The 23244-nt window shown below is 45.1% G+C and overlaps 1 protein-coding gene across 1 annotated transcript in view; it reads right to left on the bottom strand.

Moving 5' to 3' along the window:
• CSGALNACT1 (chondroitin sulfate N-acetylgalactosaminyltransferase 1) overlaps nt 1-23244 on the bottom strand; it is a gene marked incomplete at both ends in the record, with an annotated part of 83366 nt that overhangs the window by 8784 nt on the left and 51338 nt on the right. Inside the window, 3 exons of the mRNA XM_080710523.1 lie at nt 6032-6126; nt 7567-7745; nt 19556-19657. Of these exons, the coding sequence (XP_080566649.1) occupies nt 6032-6126; nt 7567-7745; nt 19556-19657 (376 nt within the window). The remainder of the gene's footprint in view (nt 1-6031; nt 6127-7566; nt 7746-19555; nt 19658-23244) is intronic.

The raw sequence follows: 23244 nt of genomic DNA, 5'->3' as shown, positions 1-23244 counted from the left end.
TTTTTTTTTTTTTTTTGGTACTGAGAATTGACAGGAAGCTTCTACCTCTGAGCTACACCCCCAAGCCCTTTTTTATTTTTTTCATTTTGACACAGGGTCTTGCTAAGTTGCTGAGTGTCCCTAAGTGACCGAGGCTGGCCTCGAACCTGTGATCCTTTTGTCTCAGCCTTCCAAATACTGGGATTGCAAGGGCACATCACCATTCTAATTTTTAAAGTGCCTTTGATGACTGGCCTCTCAGCTCCACTCAAGAGGGGCAGAGCCCTGGAGGCCCGAATATATCAATAGCATGGCTGTCAGGCCTGCTCTCCCCTGGGGACGTTTCCAGAGACACATCTCTGTGCGCGAGTCACGAGTCACGTGCAGGGGTGATTATTTTCTATTAGGACCAAAACACAAAACACAAATCAGCATCTCTCCCCAGAGCTGTGGGAAGGCGGCCGCCCGGCAGCTGCATGGGGAGCGGGGAAGGCAGGCAGCACCTGTCTGATTTAATGGTGCCGACTTGGACAACTGCCCGTAAAGCAATCTGGACCCTAACTAAAATAAATAGTAAATATTCAGGCATAGGATTTCCTCTGAATCAAACAGAGTGTCCCCCAAATCGAGGCTGATTTGGACTAGCCTTACCCTCTCCAGGAATGCCTGTGAACTGGGCGGGGTTATGGGAACAGTCCCAGAGGGACCCAAGCATAGAGGACCTCAGGTTTCTTGTTCAGATTCTTGGTAGTTGTGAGACAAGGGCGTGTGTTTTCATTTTGCTCCTGGCCATGTTACTTATTTAGCAGGTCCTGCCCAGCGAGCAGCTGACACCCCGAGCAACGGTGGTTTCTATCTAGGTCTGGGCTGGGTACCCCAACCGGCCCTCCCCTGTATGTTCCTTATTAACTAAGCCCTAGGCGTCAGTGATACCACTGTGCGGGACTCGGGAGGGCTGTAGGTCCTCTTATGGCGCAGAGGTAGAATGACTCGTCCAAGTCCACTCAGCCCATTAAAGCTGAGCCCAGAGCAATCCTAGGACTGCTGTGACAATCCTTACTCCATTTTGTTTTTCAGTACTAGGGATTGAATGCAGGGACATTCTACTCTTGAGCTACACCCCCTGCCCTATTTTTTATTCTTTATTTTAAAACAGGGTCTAAGTTGCTAAGGCTGGCTGAGAACTTGGGATCACTCAGCCTCAGCCTCCCAAGTACTGGGGTTACAAGCATGAACCACCACACTTGGATCGTACTCCATTTCTTAAGACAGATGATTATTTAGAGCCAAAACTTTCAAAGACTTCATTAAGGAATAGACCCAAATGTCTTCTCCTCTCAGATTTCTACTAACTCACATTTTCCCACAAGTCTTTTTTTTTTTTTTAAATCAGTATCTACATTAGAAAAAATAAAGGGATTATATTTTCTAAGCATCCCATGCTGAACAAGGAATCACTCCAGTTTTCTCATTTCCAGGCACTAAACACGTTGCCCTTCTTTGCAGCAACTCAAGGCCAAAGCCTGTGTCCCCTGCCACTCGGCGTCCTCAGCCCAGGCCCGGCCTCACCGTTTGGCACTTGACTTCCTGCCTTTGTCCCTCAGCAGCCATGGGAGTCTGAGCAAGTAGCACAGGCATTCTGAGCCTTGAATTCCTGTGCGAATCTCTTCCCAGCTCTGTGTTTTTGTGACATCACGTCGGTAGCCTGAAATAGGCCCCAGTGGGAGCATTTATACCATGGACATTGGCAGACACCGTCCAGCCACGTGTCCCCCCCCCTTTACAGAGAGGGAATTCTTAAACATTTACCAACACACCACAGGCTTGATGCCATAAGAGATTTTTTTGAAAATGAAATTAATCTGTGTTTCTGAAACAAATTCCAGGCAGAGGGTGAAGGGAAGACTGGCGTGTAGGGGAGGGTCAGAATCTAAAGATAGAAATGGTAGGAGGCTCCCACAGCGACCTAAGCAAGAAATGACAAAGCTTCAGCCAGGAAAGTAGGATGTCTAGAATGAGCATTTGTTTAAATTATAGTCATTCTTTCCTCGTGCACTGTTTCTACATAAAAGCGTCAGCAAATTCCATCTTCTGGGTTGAAGCTCAAAAAATTGAGGATTAGTATAAAAATCCTACTGCGTCCCTATTACTTATTATTAATGGTCTGCATGCAAAGAAACAAGTAGTCTGAACACACACAAACAACCAGAAATTGAGCCCCTTGCTTTTATCTGCAGGTGACATACAAAATGACAGTGGTCAGAGCCACGAGGAACAGTAAGGGGGGCACTGACAAACAAGGTCGTATTTACAGGGCTGCTGGGAAAGGTTATCTCTTGTTGGCATACCTAAGTGATTTATTCTAGCTGCCTTCGGGATCTGGGTTTCCCTTCATCTGTGATAGTGATTTATCCCAGGGAAGGTTATCAAGGATTTGTTAAGAGAGGCGCAACATCTCTTTCTAGACTGAGTCAAAATGTACCCTCGGGAGGAAGTGTTTCCTAATTCATCCACCTCCAGTCATTACTTTTGATTCACACCTTCTTACCCCCTACACACATACTGTCTCCAGTGTATTCCTATAGTTTGATATTTCCCTTTGTAATTTTGGGCCACTTTCATCATACTTCATCCCTCATCTGGATCCTCAGCAAATCCATTTCTGCTGTACTAGATAGAGGTAGGAAATCCTGGTTTGGAGCTGAGCTCTGCCTCCAGCCGGCTGTGCCATCTTGGACCAGGTGTTCCATCTCTATAGAAAGAAGGGGCTGAGCGAGTTTTATGGGGAATCACTTTGGAATGTCTGATACTCTTGCAGTTCTTGAGAGCATTCCTGGACCATCCCTCAGGAGGCGGCCGGAGCTTACCACATGGCTTTTCCAGTAAGGAAGATAATTATATTTTTCTTTGGGGGATGGGGAATCTAATTGCTGTGGTTCGCTGCACTAAATAATCATAAACATTAACCTCTGAAATAATGAACTTACATCCTGTAAGAGAGGTCAAAGTGCTTTTGAAAGTAAATGTCAAAGGGCAGGGGATAATTCAGAGCTTCTAGCAGTGGACACAGAAGGGTTTCATGGATATTTCTGCTTTGACCACTAGTTCTGAGGATGCCAGAGACCTTCCTTTTTAACCGCACTGTCTCTAACTTTCCTTTGTGTCTGCTTCTCTGCAGGAGTAATAATAATGCAAGGATAAAACCTTTAGATTGTGAAATGAAAGGAACTCCTTGCAAGCAAATAAGGTCTTTATGAGTATCAACTAGAAAAATTAATCATGTCTGATGTTACATGCAAATCAGTATTTTATTTAAAACCAGAGGAACTGTTATTTTGATTTGTTGAGAGAAAATAAGCACTGTACCCTATTTCCCCCCTAAGACACTATTAGAAGCTCACAGCCCTTAAGGAAAGGAAATAAGAACAGATATCACTTATAAGAAGATGAGGACTATTTGTTATGGAGTAAGGTATAATTTTACATATAAAGCACAGATTAAGATACATCGCATCAGCCGGGCATGGCAGCACACACTTGTAATCCTAGTACTTGGGAGGCTGAGATAGGAGGATTGCAGGTTGTGGCCAGCCTCAGCTGCTTAGTGAGGCCCTCTGCAACTTAGTGAGACCCTGTATCAAATTGAAGAATGAAAATAGGGCTGGGGGTGTAGCCCAGAAGTAGAGTGCCCCTGGGTTCCATCTCCCAGTACCACACACACACAAAAAGATATACCGCATCAGCAGACAACACGTTAAGATCTGCAGTGTTAAAATTTTATAGGGGAGCTGGGCGTGGTGGCGCACGCTTGTAAGCATTCGGGAGGCTGAGACCAGAGGATTGCAGTTCGTGGACAGTCTCAGCTACTTAATGAGGCCCTCTGCAACTCAGTGAGATCCAGTTTCAAAATAAAGAATAAAAAAAATAGGGCAGGGGATGCGGCTCGGAAGTCGAATGCCCCTGGGTTTCATCCCCAGACCCGCAAAAAAAAAAAAAAAAAAAAAAAAAAAAATTATAGGGGAGTCGGGCATGGTGGTACACGCTTATAATCCCCGCTCTTGGGAGGCGGAGACAGGAAGATCATGCAGGTTCGAAGCCAGCCTTGCTGGCTTAAGAGACCCTGTTTCCAAATAAAAAACATATATATATATATATATATATATATATATATATATATATATATATATATAAAATAGGCCTGGGAGTGTAGCCCAGAGGTACAGGGTTCCATCTCCAGTACCACCAAAAAAAAAAAAAAAAATTATAGGGGAAGAGGGCACTCTCTTTCTTAGTGTGCCCGCCGGCCTGAGCTCACTGGAACCATGCTAGGATGTGGGTGAGAAATGCACCGTGTCTGACCTGCAGACATCAATGCTGTAACATTCTGCAAAACATTATCCCTTCGGTTGCCAGAAGTTAACTGGGGAGGGAGGAAGGGCAGGCACAGGTGGACCTGACATATGTTTTGCTACTTCTGGAAGCTTTAACAGGGTCAGTCCTCCAAAAGGATTTCACAGAACATCTTTTCAACAGAAATCCATTTATTCTCCCACTGCACGGGGCGGGGGTAGGTGAGACTTGACTTGTCATCAACATTCACGCATCAAATTTATTTCCTCCCCACTGAAGGGTACTCAGGGGAAAGAAACATCACTTTTCCCCCAACAGGACGCAGAGCTACCCGTGGCAATGAAAGACAGACAGCCTGCAGATCAGAACTGCCCCTGAGCTTGAACACAGCTGTGGACCAACCAGCCGATGTCCCTGCAGGCAGGATCAGTAACAGTCCATCAGTCCCTTGTATCCACGAACAACTGAGGCCTGAAAATACTAAATGAAACATTCTAGAAAGAATTTATATGCTTTTAAATCACGTTTATTACAGTGTATTGTCACAATTGTTCCATTTTATTATGAGTTATTGCTGTTAATCTCTGACTGTGCCCAATTTGTAAATTAAACTTTATAGCCAGGCATGGCGGTACACCCCTGCAATCCTAGTACTTGGAGGCTGAGACAGGAGGATCGCAGGTTCACAGCCAACCTCAGCAACTTAGCAAGACCCTCTACAACTTAATGAGACCCTGTTTCAAAATAAAAATAAAATAGGGCTGGGGTTGTAGTTCAGAGTCAGAATGCCCCTGAGCTTAATCCCTAGTACCAAACATACATACATACATACACAAAAAATAACAATAAACTTGATCATAGGTATGTATGTATAGGGAAAACCATGGTCTACATAGGATTGGTGCTACTGGTGATTTGAGACATCTACTGGGGTCTTGGAACATATCCCCTGAGATATGGGGACACCATTTCAATGGGAAACTTATTCTTGGAGGGGCTTGTCTATAGATAGTATGGAGATGCTCTTCTGTTGGCCCCATCCACCTGCTGCCTGCCCTGTTTCTCTGCCAAAAGGACCAATCACCTGGGAGGACACAGACATCTCGGCTTCCAGAGCCTCTGGGGCTGGTGGTTCCACTGCCCATCGCCCGGGCCACCGGGATCTTAGCAGCGAAGTCCCTCTACTATCCATTCAAAAGCCACCTTGCCAGGAACCCCTCTGATGCGATGTTCAGAGACGCCAGGGGAAGGCGCAGGGCGAGAAACTGTCTCTGCGCACGTTCCCCACTGACCCGCCAAGTGCCCAGCGTGAAGCGCATTCTAAAGCTTGTTTCCCATCTGACAAATGGGAACATCAATCTCACCTCACATACTTGGCAGGAATTGGTAATAACAGAGAGAGATTGTGCTCTAGCCATCACGCCATCATGATAGCTCCCCAAATCCAAAAAAAAAAACTATGAAAGTGTGAAATTACCCTCCTGTAAGGTATTGTTCCTATTTATTTTCCACTTTTAAAAAACGCAAGTGCTTTTAATCAACCAGGCGCTGAGAGCAAAGGCCAGGATGACTGCCAAACTTAAAATCTATTGAGGGAATCAACCCAGAGATTCCCGCTCACCTCTCCTCACGGTCAGGTGCCCCTGGTAATGAAAGACATGAAACAGAGTCCCAGGAAGGCATCTGTGGGGTCGTTACTCACCAGCTGCTGCTCTAACGGAGGGACCGCGTCGTGATGGCCGTAGATTATGCCAGGATTGTACTGGCTGAACAGGACCGGGTAAAATACCTTCTTCCCTGCAAACCAGAAAACGGACATTCACTTAAAGCGACGGATCTAACTATTTGGTTCATTTGTTTACAGTCAACCCTCTGGAACATCTAAGATATTTGCATCCATTTTTCCTTCCTCCTTCACTCAACTCTGGAACAGAGCGTTCAAATGCAGCACCAGGGAGATCAGACAATCAGGTTCTCAAATATTTATCTTCCTCTTCCTCCTCCACCTCCAGGAAAAATATTCAAAATATGGCACCTGTGGCAATTGCACTGGGTGTTCACCCATGGGTGTGTGTGTGTGTGTGTGTGTGTGTGTGTGTGTGTGTGTGAGAGAGAGAGAGAGAGAGAGAGAGAGAGAGAGAGAGAGAGAGAGAGAGGGAGAGGAAGAGAACACACAAGCAAGCAGCCTGGTACCTGTTCTACAAACACTGACCCTCTAATTTCTGGCTCCTGGGCAGTCTTGAGGCTTTGCCAGGGTGACTGGGCAGCCAAAGTAGACTTAGGAAGTCAAGGGAAATTGTTCTTTATCAATTTATAGGAAATACAGAACTTCTTCCAAAATATAGGAAGAATATAGATGTGTATCTATCATCTATCTATATATTGATATATAGTGATATATATACAATGATACTAGGAGTTGAAACCCCAGGGGCATTCTACCTCCAAGATACACCCCAGCCACTCTTTATTTTTTGTTTTTGAAATGGGGTCTTGCTAGGTTGCTGAGAGCCTCACTGCGTTGCCGAGGCTGTCCTCCAACCTGTGATCCTCCTGTCTCAGCCTCCCCCACGTACTGATATTAAAAGCATGTCCCACCATGCCTGACTGGCTCAAATTTTTATATTTAAATAATTGGTATGGCCATGGTGATAATTCTATCTGATTATCAGCGCTGCCTGAGTCAAGTCTACAGAAATAACTCTCATATTGTGGGTTCCTTCTGCTCACAGCTCCCCTTTTTCCTTTGAATGGAGCATCCTGTCTGGTCTAAGCCTCCTGGTGATGTCCACCATCACTGGCCTCCCAGGAGAAAATGGAAATAAATTTTGGACAGAGTCCAAAATTATGGTATCTAAAACAAGCCCATTGCCAGGAGTGGTGGTGCACACTTGTAATCCCCGCGCTTGGGAGGCAGAGACAGGAGGATCGTGCAGGTTCGAAGCCAGCCACGCTGGCTTAAGAGACCCTGTTTCTAACAATAAAATAGGTCTGGGAGTGTAGTCCGGAGGTAGAAGGGCTTCCAGGAACCCCAGTACCACCAAAATAAATAAATAAATAAAACAAGCCCATCATGTAGAAACCGCAGGAGAAATCATACCCAGTGACAGTCGTCGTTTCTCTTTTAATGTGACAGAAGGGTGCAATGAGGCTGACTCCACAGCAGGACATCAGAGAACCATGCCTGCGTGCGAGATCATGAAATGCCAACCCAGGGGGAGAAGGGAAGGTCCAAACCTGGCTGTGTGTTCAGCCTGCAAGTGTTGAGGAATTCAGAGGTGAAGTAGATGTCCACGTCACAGAAGAAGAGAAGGACGTTGCCTCCCTTCCAGAAGCGGGCTCCCACATCGAGGCCCTTTCCCCGGGAGAATTCTCCATTCAGCTGGATGAAAGTGAAGTTCCTGAAGTTGGCAGCTCTGGAAGAGAAGAGGAAGGAAGATCAGGAACAGCTCTCACACACCCATGCTCCCAGTCCGACAGAATTCCCTGCGAAACGCATGGCCAGGACCATCCACCTCCCGCCATGTTTCCTCTGTAACCCCCAAAGTGCTGGGACCACCCAGGCAGGGGGTACAGGAAGGCCTGGACTCAACAGAAACCATGGGGGTTAAAAGGACCAAGATCATCTAGTGGGCTTTTAGTTTAAATTAATTTCTTGTTTCTCTGCCAATTTCCTCACATCGAAAACCGTGTTCTCATCAGTAATGAGTATTGTTTGCGTAGGAGAAAACCTGAGCCAGAGAAACTAGCAACACAACCCCTGGGAAATCTCCATGCTTCCTCAGCCACCCAAATGAACCCACCGAGCCGAGGAAATTAAATTACTGCGGCCAGCCCCCCCACCCCCACATCTTCTCATCTACATTCGAATCCAGGAGCCAGCAAACTGTTTTGATGTGTTATCTGTCCCCAAACAGACTGAAACCTGGACTCCTTCCCCACCCTCAGGTAAAGCAGAACAACATGGGAGAGCTAGAGCCTGGGATGGCTGCAGAGCTCCTGCAGGTGGGAAAGGTAGGGAAGCCCCATTAGTCACCCTGCACCTCGGTTGCCTCATCTGCTAAGTGGGAATAATAACACCCTTCTTAACGACTTTCCAGAGTTATTAGTTAGGTAAATGTTGCCAAACGGTACACAAGGCGCTCTGGAAGCACCAGCTCTTGCTGTCATTAGCGTCAGGATTCTCAGGCCCCAGTCCGCTGGTGAAGCCAAGACGTTTCTTCCTTTTCCTTCCGAAATGAGGCATGTGTTTTTTGAGCAAAACAACCCATTCAGTCTCCCACCAGACAGAAGGAGACTGCGTTGAGTCCTCTTCCAGCTTCTGTGTGTGCAGGGACTTGGGGTTGGCAAGTCCCCCTCTTCTAACCTGCCACACCCCCTTTTCTCATGGATACCACCCTTCTTTTAGAATGGCTTCTGCTTTCCCACCCACTCGCGCTGCCTTCTCCTCCCCGGCCCAGCCCCACCATTTCCCAACTTCTTTCTAATCTTGATAGATTTCAAAGGTAGTGAGGTCTCTTTACACCTTTAAAAATCTATCTTGGTCAGAGGTGAACACACACATAGTCTTCCGCCTTCACCATGCTAAATTGGACTCGTATCTGGTAATCTAATTAGTGAAACCAGTTTTGCTACTGGTCTCTCTTTGACTTACTGTCTTCTCTCATATCTAAGTGGGAACTTGGTTTTTATCTCAGGAATCTGTGGGCCCAACCTTGTCTGAGTGTGGTGCCAGATGTGCCTTTCTGATTTGATCAAGGCAGGAGGCCCCATTAGGGGAAGCGCCCTGGTCTATGAGTCAGGAAACTGAATCCAGGGTCTAGAACCGTGTTGGTCCCTGTAGGTACTCAACAGGTGCTTGTGAGTGTGTTGACCACCTGCCGCTCCCCCTGATGCTCACGTACCTGGGGCAAGTTACTTCATCTCTTTGGCCTCAGTTTCCTTATTGTACCTTCTGGTGGTTCCAGAGCCCCAAGGTCCCTTGCACTCTGACATTCTCTTTTCCTCTGATTCTGCATTTTATTCAACACTAAATAAACGGAGGAACTCTCTTCCTCTTTCAGAACTTTACCTTGGAGACGTTTCTCTGCATACCCTCCGTCCATATACTCTGCAAGTAGCCCTCAACTTATGCGTTTTCAGAATTAAGCATGCCAGCTGGGCGTGGTGGCGCACGCTTGTAATCCCCGCGCTTGGGAGGCAGAGACAGGAGGATCGCGCAGGTTCGAAGCCAGCCGCGCTGGGTTAGGAGACCCTGTTTCCAAAAATAAAATAGGTCTGGGAGTGTAGCCCGGAGAAAGACGGGGTTCCAGGAACCCCAGTACCACCAAAAAAAAAAAAAAGAGAGAGACCCCGTTTCCAAATAAAAGTATAAAAATAGTTCTGGGAGTGTAGCCTGGAGGTAGAAGGGTTTCCAGGAACCCCAGTACCACCAAAAAAAAAAAAAAAAAAAAAAAAGAATTAAGCATGTCACTAGAGTCAAGGGCAGTGCCATCGACCTGTCTCCAAAGCCACACAGGTGGTGCGAAGCCTTGGCGATCATCCTCAAAACATCTAGAAGTTTCTAGAGCCCCAGCTTCTCCAAGTCAGCACAACTCATGTCCCCTTCAGGAAAGCTTCGCCCATGGGAGATGCCTGGATTTTCATCTGTTCATTTAAAAGAATAGCCCAGGTGTTTATTTATCAACTCAGGACCATTTTCTATTAGCAGCCAGAAGCATCTCTTTGTTTCCAAATTGATACCCTTGACCCCTTGACCTATTAGCTAACCTGCACAACAGGAACATTAACACTACCAAACACAAAAAATAAAGACACCCTTGCTCATTCCAAAGGTATCTGACTCCATATTCAAGTGCCTCCACCACCACAAGAGTTTCAAGAATCTATCACAAGAGATTCCGAATATAAAAACACTTATCATTTGAACAATAGGAAGCAGTTTTCGCTACGTGAGAGACATGCTGTTCCTTAACGTGCTGCATCAAAGGCATGGGAAGGCCAGGATTTCCCTCTTTGAAAGGTCTGAGGTCCATCTGTGTGGATGTGTCAAATATTTGCAAAAGTTAAATCACACTGAACAGTTATGAAGGCAAGGAAGCATGAACAACTGAGCTAACAGTAACAGCATTAAGGAGCTGACAAGCCTGTGGGTGACGAAGTGGAGAAGGAACCGTGGAGAGATGGCCAAGTCTGCAAAGTTGGAGGGAAACTGGGGACCCGGTGCGCACGCTAACCCAATACATAGGTCCCTCCAGCAAACACCCCCCAGGCTGGCTTGAGCAGCTGCTGATAAATGCTCTTCTCTGCTCCACTGCGGCAGAGGCTGGAGGAGGGTGCCTGGGCTTCCATGACAATCCTAGTGAGTAGGAAAAGAGGAGGGGGAATCCATCACCCCTGGTGTTTGAGATGGCTTGGATTTGGAAGACTTTTTGAATAAAGTCTTTAAGTATCTACCTCTATGCTGCGATGCATTACTTCTAGAGAAAGTATTCTAGGAATCCTTGATCTCATCTAACACAGAAGGCAACTTGCTTCCTTTTTCTTTCTTTCTTTTTTTTCTTTGCGGTACTAGGGATTGAAGCCAGGGGCATTCTTCCTCCAAGCTACATTCCAGCCCTATTTCTTATTCTTTATTTTGTTTTTAAAAATTTTTTACTGGTGCATTGTAGTCATACATCTTAATGGGGTACAAGACAGTAGAGGCATACGTGCACACATCACTCAAATAACCCTTCCTCAATTCCCACTACTTATTTTGAAACAGGGTCTCACTGCATTGCAGAGGGCCTCACTAAGTAGCTGAGGCTGGCCATGAACTGCGATCCTCCTGTCTCAGCCTCCCAAATGCTGGGATCACAAGCATGCACCACCACCTCTCTGTAAGGACGAGACAACCCGTGCTATTTCTAAGGCACTACTCATTCAGAATACACATTTCAATCTGTACTTTCGTGAGTTTGTAGGCCGCAGCATCCTCCATCAGGACAGATCTGAAATGTGGTGGCCCCCAGAAGCAGGTCTTCTGTCCATGTATTGTTTCCCTGGGTGCTGTGGGGATCTGCAGCCGCAGCCTCTGCCTGTCCCATGTCCATGGCACTCCGCCCCACACAGCCCTGCCTGGCCTCCTTATCACCGTGAGTAACGTGGCTGGGGGCCAATGTGTGCCATGATTGCTGGCCTGCCAGTCTGGATCCATGCTGACTCCTCTGAAGCCCTGAAACTCACCAGGCCCTGATTTAGGGAGCTAGACATGTGTGCACACGGAAGGCAGGGTGGGGACAGTCGAGGCTGGCATGGGACGCACCGCCAGCCCGTCGTGGCCCTGGAGAGAGTCCTGGTGCTCATTCTGGCATCTGCCCGTGGATACCCGTGTGGCTGCCAGGCCATCGAGGCCTCCAAGTCCCTCTGCGAAGGGATAATAGTATTATTTTTCCTCCTAATCCCTCAACCCAAGGCTTCTCCTGACTAGCCAGTGGTCTGAAATACCTCTCTTTCTCCTTGCCATCGGAAGGGCCTCTGGTATTTATCAAACGTGCTCTGCTAAGAAAACAGTCTGAGCAGGCAGCAAAAGAGTAAGAATCGGGATGGCTTCATGTTCTCTCTTTCCCAGAGCAGAGCTGAAGCCCTCACCAAACCTTCTGGCCCAGGGCGTGGGACTCCTCATCTCACGCTTAGCAGACGCCTTTTCATCTCATGCTTAGCAGAACCCCCATGCTTCTGAGACACAGGATGCTTGGCTTCTGCAAGCTAGTTAGCCCCCGTCTTCATATCATCACTTAGGGGACTTGATCTCCAGATCGGAGAGCCTCTTGTTCAACAGCGTATTAAAAGGCAGAATGGCCATTGCCAGAGTGATGCTATTTCAGCTCAATACTGACTTGCCCAATAGAGGTGTGGCAGGTGGGCTTGGGGATACACACTACACGGCCAGGAGGCTACGAGTCCAAATACAGACCATCACTGTGGGTCCTCTGTCTCCCCCAAGCATGAAGACCAGCCAGGAGCAGATGCTCCCAGCGTACCAGTCACCAAGGCATGGGCATAGCTGGGTCCTCTGGGTTTTGCCGGGCATTCCTTGCCTCTCCAGGATACCTTCTTCATTCGTTCTTATGAAAATAGCACTGGTTCTTCAAGGTCCAGGTCAAGTGTCTACTCCTTGAAAATAGCACTGGTTCTTCAAGGTCCAGGTCAAGTGTCTACTCCTCTCACATCTTACTGCAAACTAATGCACCCTCTCTGAGCTCCCAGGCACTTTACCTAGTCCCACCTTCTGTCCCGGTGCCTCTGCCTGTCTTTGCTGTCCTTGGATACCCGTGGATACATCTGTGAAGGGATAATGGTATTGCATGGAACCTAAGAGATGTTCTAGCAGGCTCTAAACCCTGGGGCAGAAGCCGCCTTACTTTCGTTCTTTCTCCCTTCAGAGATTATCCAGCACTGTATTGTAAACGGGACTGAGGAGGACAGCCGGGAAGATCACACTGGAGGGGTCAAGAGATGAACAAAGGGAAGGCGTCGAGGCACACTCTTCAGACCTGTCCCAAGGCAGGTGCGGCCCGAAGATGCTCTCCTTCCAGGAAAGTGCAGCTGCGCAGCTGGGCACCGGAGAAGCCCTTACCTCTTGTCAAAGCCCACTTCCTATGCCAGAAAGAGCCCGTGACCGACGGGCTTTGAAGGCCAGGCGTCACCCCTAGTTTTTAGAAGATGGCAATTGCAGACATCAAAGAAAAACTTAGAGCTAAGCAAAATAAGATCTAAATATTTAATTTATTCACATCGAGAAGTGCAATACTTCGTGGCACTGTGCCTTCTGTGATGGCCCAGTCAGGAATGGGCATTTCTCGTGGCACAATGGGGGCATCAGCTCTTGCGTTATGTAATTTCCTATTATGAATCTGCGTATGCTGTTTTAAAAGACTGCGTGATTTGCTCCTAATTATTTCTTCTTCTTTTCTTCTTGAATTATAATATTAACTGATGAAACCTTTATATCCTACTCGACTCCTTTCTTTATTACAATAAATCTGGTGCGTGGGTACACCTTGGTTACACAGTCATTTCTACTCAGGTTATAATGACCTAAGAAAACTACTGTCTCTCCTTATGATTTAATTTCCCTAATTGACTTGCATTTCCCAGAACTGCTGGATTAAAAATGATAAGAGACCTTGATGTCTAATATAATTTACTCCAGTAAAGACTTCCCTTCATCTGCAAGAAAATCTTTGTAATGTGTGATACTTTCCATCATAGCCTCTTATTTTAAAAAAATCCAAATGTTAAAAATGCTCATTGAAGCCAGGCATGGTGGCGCACACTTGTAATCCCAGCATTCAGGAGGCTGAAACAGGAGGATCATGGTTCGTGGACAGCCTCAGCTACTTACTACTTAGGCCCTTCACACCTCAGTGAGACCCTGTTTTAAAATAAAGAATAAAAAATAGGGCTGGGCATATGACTCAAAGGTAGAATGCCCCTGGGTTCCATTCCCCAGTACCTGCAAAAAAAAAAAAAAAAAAAAAAAAAAAAAAAAAAAAACTCATAGAAACTAGTATTATGTCCAACATAAAATTTAAAATTTTAGGCTGAGACAGGAGGATCACAGGTTTATGGCCAGCCTGAGCTACTTAGTGAGACCCTCCACAACTTAGTGAGACTTCGTTTCAAAATAAAATAGGGCTGGGCAGTATGGCTCAGAGGTAGAATCTCCAATTCCACACACACAAAAAAGAAAAAAAAAATCCCATGGCCCTAAATATCCACATGCTTTGTGAGCTCTATTGGATGAAGATGTCTAGACACAGTGAGGTAAACACATCACTCAGTTTTGAGAGTAAGTAAGTACTTTCCACAATTAATTTAGAATTCCCGAGAGACTTGTGCTCACACGAGCTGGTCTTAGCAAGTGTCTTTAGAGAACTCCTTGCCTTCCCACTGGCTCTAAAATTCCACGTATCAGTGTGTCATAGGCCATTAAGAAGACCAGATAGACGTGGTGAACCGCTGGTTGCAAGGTGGGCTACAGGGAACGGGAATTCCTCCGCTGCCAGGGGGCTGTATGTCTGGAGAGCTCGATGTCACCGTTTCAGCTGACATAGACTTCTCTCTTCTAACTGCTGCTTTCTAGCTCATTGTAGGAACTTCATATAACTTACTTTTTTGGTAATATATTTTTACTCAATTTCTATTTGGGAAAAATCTAAACCTGAAAAGTTGTAAGAATAGTATAAATACCCACGTACCCTTCACCCAGATTCACTGATTCAACTTCTTCCCATGGTTGCTTTCTTTCTCTGTTTCTGAGCCATTTGAGTGTTACAGTCACCAGGCTGAAAAGACCTGTACTTCCCAAGAACCGGGATGCTCTCCGGTCACATAAAAATGTAATAACCATGGGAGACTTAACATTGCTACACTTCTGTCATCCATACGCCAGGCTCAGATCCCCTTAAGAACAAATTGGAAGGCAGGCACAGCTTCCATAAAGAACTGCTACACAAACCAGGCCTGGTGGTGCATGCCTCTGATCCCAGTACTTGGGAGAGAGGCTGAGAGAGGAGGATCTCAGGTTTAAGGCCCGCTTCAGTAAGTAGTGAGACCGTCAGCAACCTAGGGAGAGCTTGCTGCAAAACAAAAACTAAAATGGCTGGGGATATACCTTGGAGGTAGAATGCCCTGGGTTCAATTCCTAGTACTAAAAAAAATAAAAATAAAATATATATATATGAAAGCTGCTTCACCAGCAGAGTCACTCTGGTTCCACCTCTGGTAAAGCCAGGTGAGCTGGCCACAGCCTGAGACACTGAGTCAGTGAGCTCTCCCGGCCTCGGTTTCCCAGGGCCCAGGACTCCTCTTCTGCTTGGGAGGGGTTCACTATACAGCTTATTTTATTGTAGCAGGTGATGTTCTTACTTAAAAACTCATTGTCTAAAAAGGAAATGAAAAAACAAAACACCATGACTGTTCATATTTTAGGGAGAAAAAAACAACAACAACAACAAAAACAAAGAAAACCTTTCCTCCAAATTTTCTTCTAGGATGTCCTGATAAATCTTTCTGGGAGTATTTGCCAAACAAATCACATGAAAGGGGCAGGGAATGCTGACGCTATAGCAAGAGAGTTCCCCGACAATAACAGCAACAACAACATCAACATAACAGCAACAACAACATCAACATAACAGCAACAACACAACAGCCTCTCTTCCCATCACACCACCGGCAGGGTGATGTCTCATTTCTAGTGGTTCAGTCTCAGATGATGCCTTTGTATCCTGCCGACAAAAGATGACTTGCAGTGTGTTAAATGTCACCTCAGGCCAGTTCACCTAAAAGTTGCAATCTTTAAAACCGTCTCTATTACACAGCTCCAGCCACATATTCACTTAAGCCAGAGTTTCTCAAAACGTGGCCAGTGGACCACTCACATCCGCATCACACGTGAAATTGGCACAAAGTGTTGGCCCTCAGACTTCATTTCAGGCCTCCAGACTCAGGATTTCCAGGGCTGCGCCCTAGGAGTCTGCATTTTAAAAAGCACCCCTGGTTATTCCAAAGCATGTTTATGTTCGAGAAGCACCGAGCTCAGCCTTCATCCGAGAGAAACTGAAGCTTGGAGAAATTTATAGATTAAGAATCTGGTAACCCAAGCTTGGAGAAATTTATAGATTAAGAATCTGGCGCACACTTGTAATCCCAGTACTCAGGAGGCGGAAACAGGAGGATTACAGGTTTGTGGCCAGCCTCAGCTACTTAGTGAGGCCCTGTTTCAAAATAAAGTATGAAAACAGGGCTGGAGATGGAGTTCAGAGTTAAAATGCCCCTGGGTTCCATACTTAGTACAAAAAAAAAAAAATTGGGTATTGAAACTGATTTGTATTGTTACCTGTGGCAGTGGCTTATAAACATTTTAACCACATTCCTTACAAAGGAGTATACTGTACATCATGATACAGTCCACACATGTATGAGCACATGCATGTACACATATACACATACAGGCAAATATGCTAAAATTAATGTCCCATAAATGACATGTATCCTTAACACCTATACTTCATTCTGACAGTTTCTACCCTATTCCATTTCACTTTTTAAAAACATTGGAAGCCAGGTGTGGTGGTGCATGCTTGTAATCCCAGTACTTGGGAGGCTGAGACAGAAGGATCATAGGTTTTCAGCTAGTCTAAGCAACTTAGCAGGACTCTCTGCAACTTAGTAAGACCCTGTATCACAATTTAAAAAAATGAAATAGGTCTGCGGGTATAGCTCAGAGGTAGAATGTTCTTGGGTCCAAGCTTGAGTACCATAAAAACAAACAAACATTGGATATAGCCCACTAAATCAATTTCACAATCCTCTAATGAATCACAAACTAGAGTTTGCAAAATATTGCTCTATAGCAATCAATCAAAATGTAAAGCTCATTTGAGAAAGAGTAAAGCCAAGGAGAGAGTAAAAAGTACTGCAAACTAGTCATTAAATAAAAATTTATATTTAGATAGTCTTAAAATGTATGCGTTTAGCTAGATTTAGAACAGCTTAATTATAATACGGCTCTTCAAATGAAATAAATTTTATTTAGACTGATGACAAATCTTATAGCTTTCAGCTAACAATTGTGGGTTTGAAGAGGCAAGCTAGGGGTAAAAATTTGATTCTGTGTCAAGCCTGTGAGTCCTGGACCTTTGTGGATGAGGTTCAGCTCCTGGCTTTCCCGTGTGTTGGGATAACAGCCTGAGTAACAAAGTTGGCAAGCCCCAGTTTCCTCATCTACAAAATCTGGCTAATAGCATCCAGCTCAAAAGGCTGTTATAAATACTAAGCAATTCATGCAAATAATATTAATAGCTATTGTTAGTAAAAAAACAAAATGCCATTGAACAAAAACTTTACCATCTTAAGAATAATGAAACTTAAATAAGTCCTCATCTATAAGTTTACATATAGATTGCTACTCATCCAAATTTATTAATTAATTGGCATTCTCTTTCCCTGGGTGGACAAACTTTGAACATTTTTTGTATAAGGCACTGGGTAGGGGCTAGAGTCATCAAAAGGGGTGACACCAAATTCTACTTACTGAGCTGCTTATAATCTAGTTGCAAACTTAGGATGATAGAGGGAAATGTAAGCCATCAAATCATATGCCATGTTCCAAATATAACTGGTACTGAACACAATGGTGGTTTGAGCTCAGGGAAGAGAGGACTGGGAGTCAGGGAAAGCCCTACAGTGGGCTTCGGTTTGCACGAGGAGAAAAGAGTGTGCAGGGACTCTCAAGGAGAAGAGAATAATGAAAGTGAGGATAAAGGGTGAGCTGTGCCCCTGGCTTGGCTGGGGAGAGCTAAGTCATAAAGATGAAATTAGAAGAACAGCCTGCAGGATCCATTTGGAGCTGGGGTGTGGCGTGCACTGTGAAGACAGCTCAGGCTGGCTGCAGAGGTCTGGGCAGTCCCATGAGGAGGTGGCCAGATCCGTGCAACACAGGCAGGACATGTCCTAGAACATCAATGAAACCAACACCGCAGACATCATCCATCAAAGAGTGAAGAGATCAGCGTGGAAACGTACAGCTCAAATGGATTCTGCCAAAGTTGAGGTAGCATTGATCGTGTTAAAGCTCCCAAACTACCCAGTCTCTAGCACGCAGTTCTCTATGTGGTGTAGACGGATCTCTGGGTGCTTTCCAACGTTTGCAGGTACCGGATCCTACCATTCAAACGACTCTACTTCTCTTGCTCAGATTCTGTGCATTCTTTGCTCACCAAGCTACAGATTCTGTATTCTGGGTAACTCGGCATGGAGAAGGATCCCTTGATGAAAGTATGTAAGCATTCCAGTCGCTAGAAAGGGTATCCCCATAAATGTCTACGTTAGCTTTCTGTACAGTCAACAGAGGAGTATAAATTCAGATAAGTGTAAACAGTAAGAAATGTCAGGTCATCCTTTGAAAAGGTGCCAGACCCAATAGGATGCAGATTATCAGTGCTGGCTGCCCTTTAAATAGTTACGTAAGACACCCTGGGATGAGGCAGCCGGCTGCAGGTAAGGGCGCAGCCCCCAGGGGGCCACCTCCTTCTCTTACAGTGGTTCTCAGTCCTGGTTACACATTTCAATCACTTAGGAATCTTTTTTAAAAAATCTATGTCTAGGAATGGACACTGGCAGAGATGTTAAGACCTACTCACTGGGAAGCCAGCATGAACTCTAAGTCTTTCATGCTCTTCATTTCTAAGTAAAGATGAAAAGCATATTTGCAATGTATTGGAGTTGAGAGAGTTCACTCGCATTGAAGATATTCAATCGTTTTATTCTATTTGAGCTCCCTTAGGCATGGGCCTTAGCTTTCTTTAGGCTAAATAATCTTAAATTCTTAATTTCTTACTGCTTTAGAGCAGGAGTCAACACATTTTTTTTTTCTATAAAGGGCCAGGCAGTAAATCATTTCTGCTTTGTGAGTGAGTCATAACCACTCAACTCTGTTCAACTGAGTAGGTTTTATCAAGGATCCTGTCGTCTCCCCTTTCCTCCCCCTTCACATCTCTAAATGCATAAGGATGATAAGCAGAAGGCTGGGACCATTTGCTACCCGGATGGGATCTGAGCATGGCTATCATTCATGTTCTCTCAAGCTATGGCAGAGACAGAGCTCACTGCATGGCGAGGAGGGCTCTTCCTACGTCCTACCCTGAAGAGTCCAAGTCCCAAATCTACCATGCTAAGAGGAAAACACTTCAATGGACATGATGTACATACACAAATTTATCAATGTCAATCATAATGTCTTCACAGGGAGGGGAAGGAAGAGGGGTGGGAGCTGGGGAGGGCTCACCGAGTGCCGTGTGCCTCCATCACCCTGAACTTCATAATCACGTATGATTACAACGTACCCATAAAAATGTCTTCATAATTTGAAAAAAAAAAAAAGTGTTTACCTCCAGTTCCGTGGGATCCCACAGAAGCCGACCCCCCCACCCTTGTACTCGGGACAGTTTATCCCCACTGTCAAAGCCTTCATCCCTGCACAACAGAGGCCAGTGTCAGGCCGGGGTGATTTCCTGGGAAAAGTGGGCACAGAATTCACCTATACCACGCCAGCAATCCATCGCCCAAGTTGCTCACAGTGTTAAGGAAAATAAAGCTGAGCAGAAGTTTCCACCCCGGGTGTGCACTTCTGCCCCGGTTACCATGACTCCTTGCTAGGGCTCCGGGCTGCACTCACTTGGAAGTGTTCTCAAGTATCCCTTTGACTTCGTTCATTTCTTCTTTCCCAAAGTAAACAACGGTGAGATGAATTCGCCCATCCTGTTGGATGCACATCTCCCTGGAAAACAAAACACACGCATGTCTGAGTCTTGCATTTACATTAGCAGGCAAAGAGCTAATATATATATATATATATATGTATATATGCATCATATTAATATATGCACAAAAATGTATATATAATGATACGTATATGTAAAGTCTTGAAGGGTTTTTAATAAGTTAAGTAATCTGCAAAATGAACACGGAGAGATATCCAAGGCATCTGGTTGGCTATCCCAATTCCTGGAATTTCTATTTATCCTATCAGGGAAGCAATAAAATTTGTATGTGTAGATCTGGCAAACCAAAACTGCGATGCAGGGCACCACCAGTCCAAAGTGCCCAAGTAGAGCCCGTTCGGTATCATGATGCCACGTGGTATCATGGACCAGGCACTGGGCTCTCACCCCCATGAGAAGCCTCTGATGTACAAAAGACACAAATTCCATGTTATGGGTAGAAAGCTGAAATCCAGGGAGGATGCACTGGAAAGTCTGTCTATGGCTCTCTTTCCTTGTGTGTGACAAGCACAGTCTTTAAGACCATATCAGGATAGATTTTTTCTGAAAAATAAATAAATAAATGTATGATAGTTTCACCTAAAAAAAAAAAAAAGAAAAAATATTCTCTGGTAAGAAAGAAAGCAAAAAGAAATATTGAAATGTTATCTTTAAGTCATCAAAAGTTTGGTACCAGACAAATGAAACTGTTATGTGAGATTATCAATGTTAATATTGTATAAATTGTTATAATACTAGATGTCAACCAGTAAGCCAAGCGTGGGAAGGAGGGATGGGGAGGGAATGGGGTGGGGATCGTGGTAGGGGCTAACTGGGCGAGATGTGCATGTATGTCTACAAAAGTATTTTCTTTATACCACTATGATGTGTAAATACACTGCACCAATAAAAAATAAATTAAAAAAAAAAAAAAAAAAAAAAAGACTGAAGGAGCGAAGGTGGATGTTGTTCTAGAGACCCTTGGAAACATCCCGTGTTGGGGCTGTCTGAGGACATTCTCAGGACGCTGCCACTCTCACCCTTCCAGGCAGGAAGGCACACCCTCGCCATGGCTCCAGTCTCCTCTCGGTCACTCCGACTCTTCTCAGCACCAGGCACCTTGGGCTCCTGGAGCCTAAGAAAGCAACCCCTTGGCTCAGTTCTCCAGGGCTGCCATGGCGTCCGGCTCTCGACTGGTCTAGACCTGATTCCAAACCAAGCTGTTCTCTCAACAGTAGCACCTAGCTAATCTGGTAAGCTACTCTAATAAACCCATACCTGTGTGTATGTTTGTGAGTGTGTGTGTGTGTGTGTAAATGTATGCATATATATGAATATATACACACATAAACTCATGGGTGTACACCTATGTAAATACATGTTTATAAAGCCAAGCCCAGGAAAAATGTTGTGTGTGGTTGAAAAATATCTAACCCAGAATCAGGAGAGGGATGCCCACCAAGCCTGAGTAAAAGGCATTCTCGAAAGTATAGATGGGCTCTCCTGTAATTCCAGCAACACCGGAAGTAGAGGCAGAAAGATCACAAATTCAGGGCCAACTTGGGCAACTTAGTGAGACCTTGCTTCAAAAATGCAATAAAAAGGTCTGGGAGTGTAGCTCAATGGTAGTGTGCCCGTGGAATTATAAAAAGGTCTGGGAGTGTAACTCGATGATAGAGTGCCCCTGGATTCAATCCCAAGTAAAACACACACACACACACACACACACACACACACACACACACAGAGACACACACGCTTTGTTTTTTCAATAACATCTTTGCTATCTCCTTATGATGTTTTAAAATTCATTCTGATCATTTTCCATTTTTAAGAAATAATGCATAGGTCTTTTACACATTGTGGCCGGGTGAGGCTTTCAAAGAGGCAAAGTAGAATTTTCTCTGAGGTTCACTTCCAGGGTTCATGCAGGCATTCATTCATTCGTTCGTTCATTCGTTCATTCATTCATTCATCAAACATTTGTTGACAAGATACCAAAGCTCCCTACTAGACTAGGGGACCTTTAAATATGAATAAGATATTTCTGCCTTTGCAGAACCAAAGCTGTCCACAATGAGATCGGCAAGTGCTCCGTGAGAGTATAAGTTGCACTGTGCACACGCCATCGGGTTGGGGCTAAATGATCTCTGTATTTGTCGAAATTATTCTCACTTTACTCCAACCTGTGGAAAGATGTTTGTGAGAGTGTGTATGTGGGTGGTGCTGTAGGTGGGACTGTCTTTGTTTTGGAGGTAAAAGGTTGAAAAGCAAAGTTGCAGGGATGAGGAGGGAGGGAAGTCGTATTCATTTGGGGCATTTGCAGACTCTTCTTGGTATTTTTTTTTTTTTTTTTTTTTTGTGTGTGGTACTGGGGTTCCTGGAAACCCTTCTACCTCCAGGCTATACTCCCAGCCCTATTTTATATTTTATTTGGAAACAGGGTCTCACTAAGTTGCTGAGAGCCTCACTAAGTAGCTGAGGCTGGCTTCGAACCTGCACGACCCTCCTGTCTCAGCCTCCCAAGTGCAGAGATTACAAGCGTGCACCACCACGCCCGGCATGGAGCTTGTCATTTTAATACAGTTGCTTTTCATCAGCTCCGCAGCCCCACTTTATCATTCTTCCACCTTAACTGGAGGCAGAAATTCTGCTTCTACTTCAGAAAGCCCTTATCTTAACAGGACATTTTTTTTTTATCATGAAAAATAGCAATTTCTTCTTGCCCTATATATTGTAACACAAAGTACAGGGACTAATTAAGATATATTTTCAGTTAGAAAACATATATCACAGTCCCCTTACACACCTTTATTTCTGTTTCCCAAGAGACCAAAATCACTTCGTAACTTTCGCGTCTTGTTACTGCTCTATCTCTGGGGAGAAAGGCAGATGGTCATTGTTTATACCCTTGATGTCCACGCTCTGGAAGCAGTGAGGCAGGTCACCTTAGCAGAATGAGAAATTCAACAGCATGGGCCTTACTGCCTAAGACTCCACTGTTAAGCTGAGTGGTTTGGGTGGCCGGAGGAAGCCTCAACAAAACTCCAAAGTAAACTGGTTGCAGGGAGGTTTGTTGAACTTGAACTCCTGATATGGACACAAGTCCGTCATGACTGGTGATCTGGGAACAAGCTACTCCAGACCTGTTATATGAGGGGTGGTACCCTTAGGGGAAAACTCATCCTGATATAGGGCTTCTCTAATTCAGCCCATTGACAATTTGGTGATTCCCTATTATGGAATTACCAATCTTGAGCACACGGGCTGTTCACCAGCATTCTTAGCTTTTGTCAACTGCCTGCCAGTGGTAGCATCCCGTTAACCCAGCTGTGACGAACAAAAGTATCTTTACACTTTACCAAGCATCCCAGGCTGGGAGGAAGGGGAATGCAAAATGGCTTCGGTTCTGAGTCACTGTCTTAAGGAAGAGCAGGCTCAGTAACCGTATTTCACAGGTCAGAGGGTAGCCTCTCTGGGGCCTGCCCTCTACTCCAGATTACTTTTGGGAACTGTGATGTGAGTCCTCAAAAATCTCTGAAAGCCTTTCTTTACAGAACAGAGCCCAAGCCAGGATTTCGGGGGAAGGGGGAAGGTTTAAAAG

This window comes from Muscardinus avellanarius (genome assembly GCF_963383645.1).
Source record: "Muscardinus avellanarius genome assembly, chromosome: 14".
Lineage (NCBI taxonomy): Eukaryota > Metazoa > Chordata > Mammalia > Rodentia > Gliridae > Muscardinus > Muscardinus avellanarius.
This window is presented reverse-complemented; position numbering and strand designations above follow the sequence as displayed.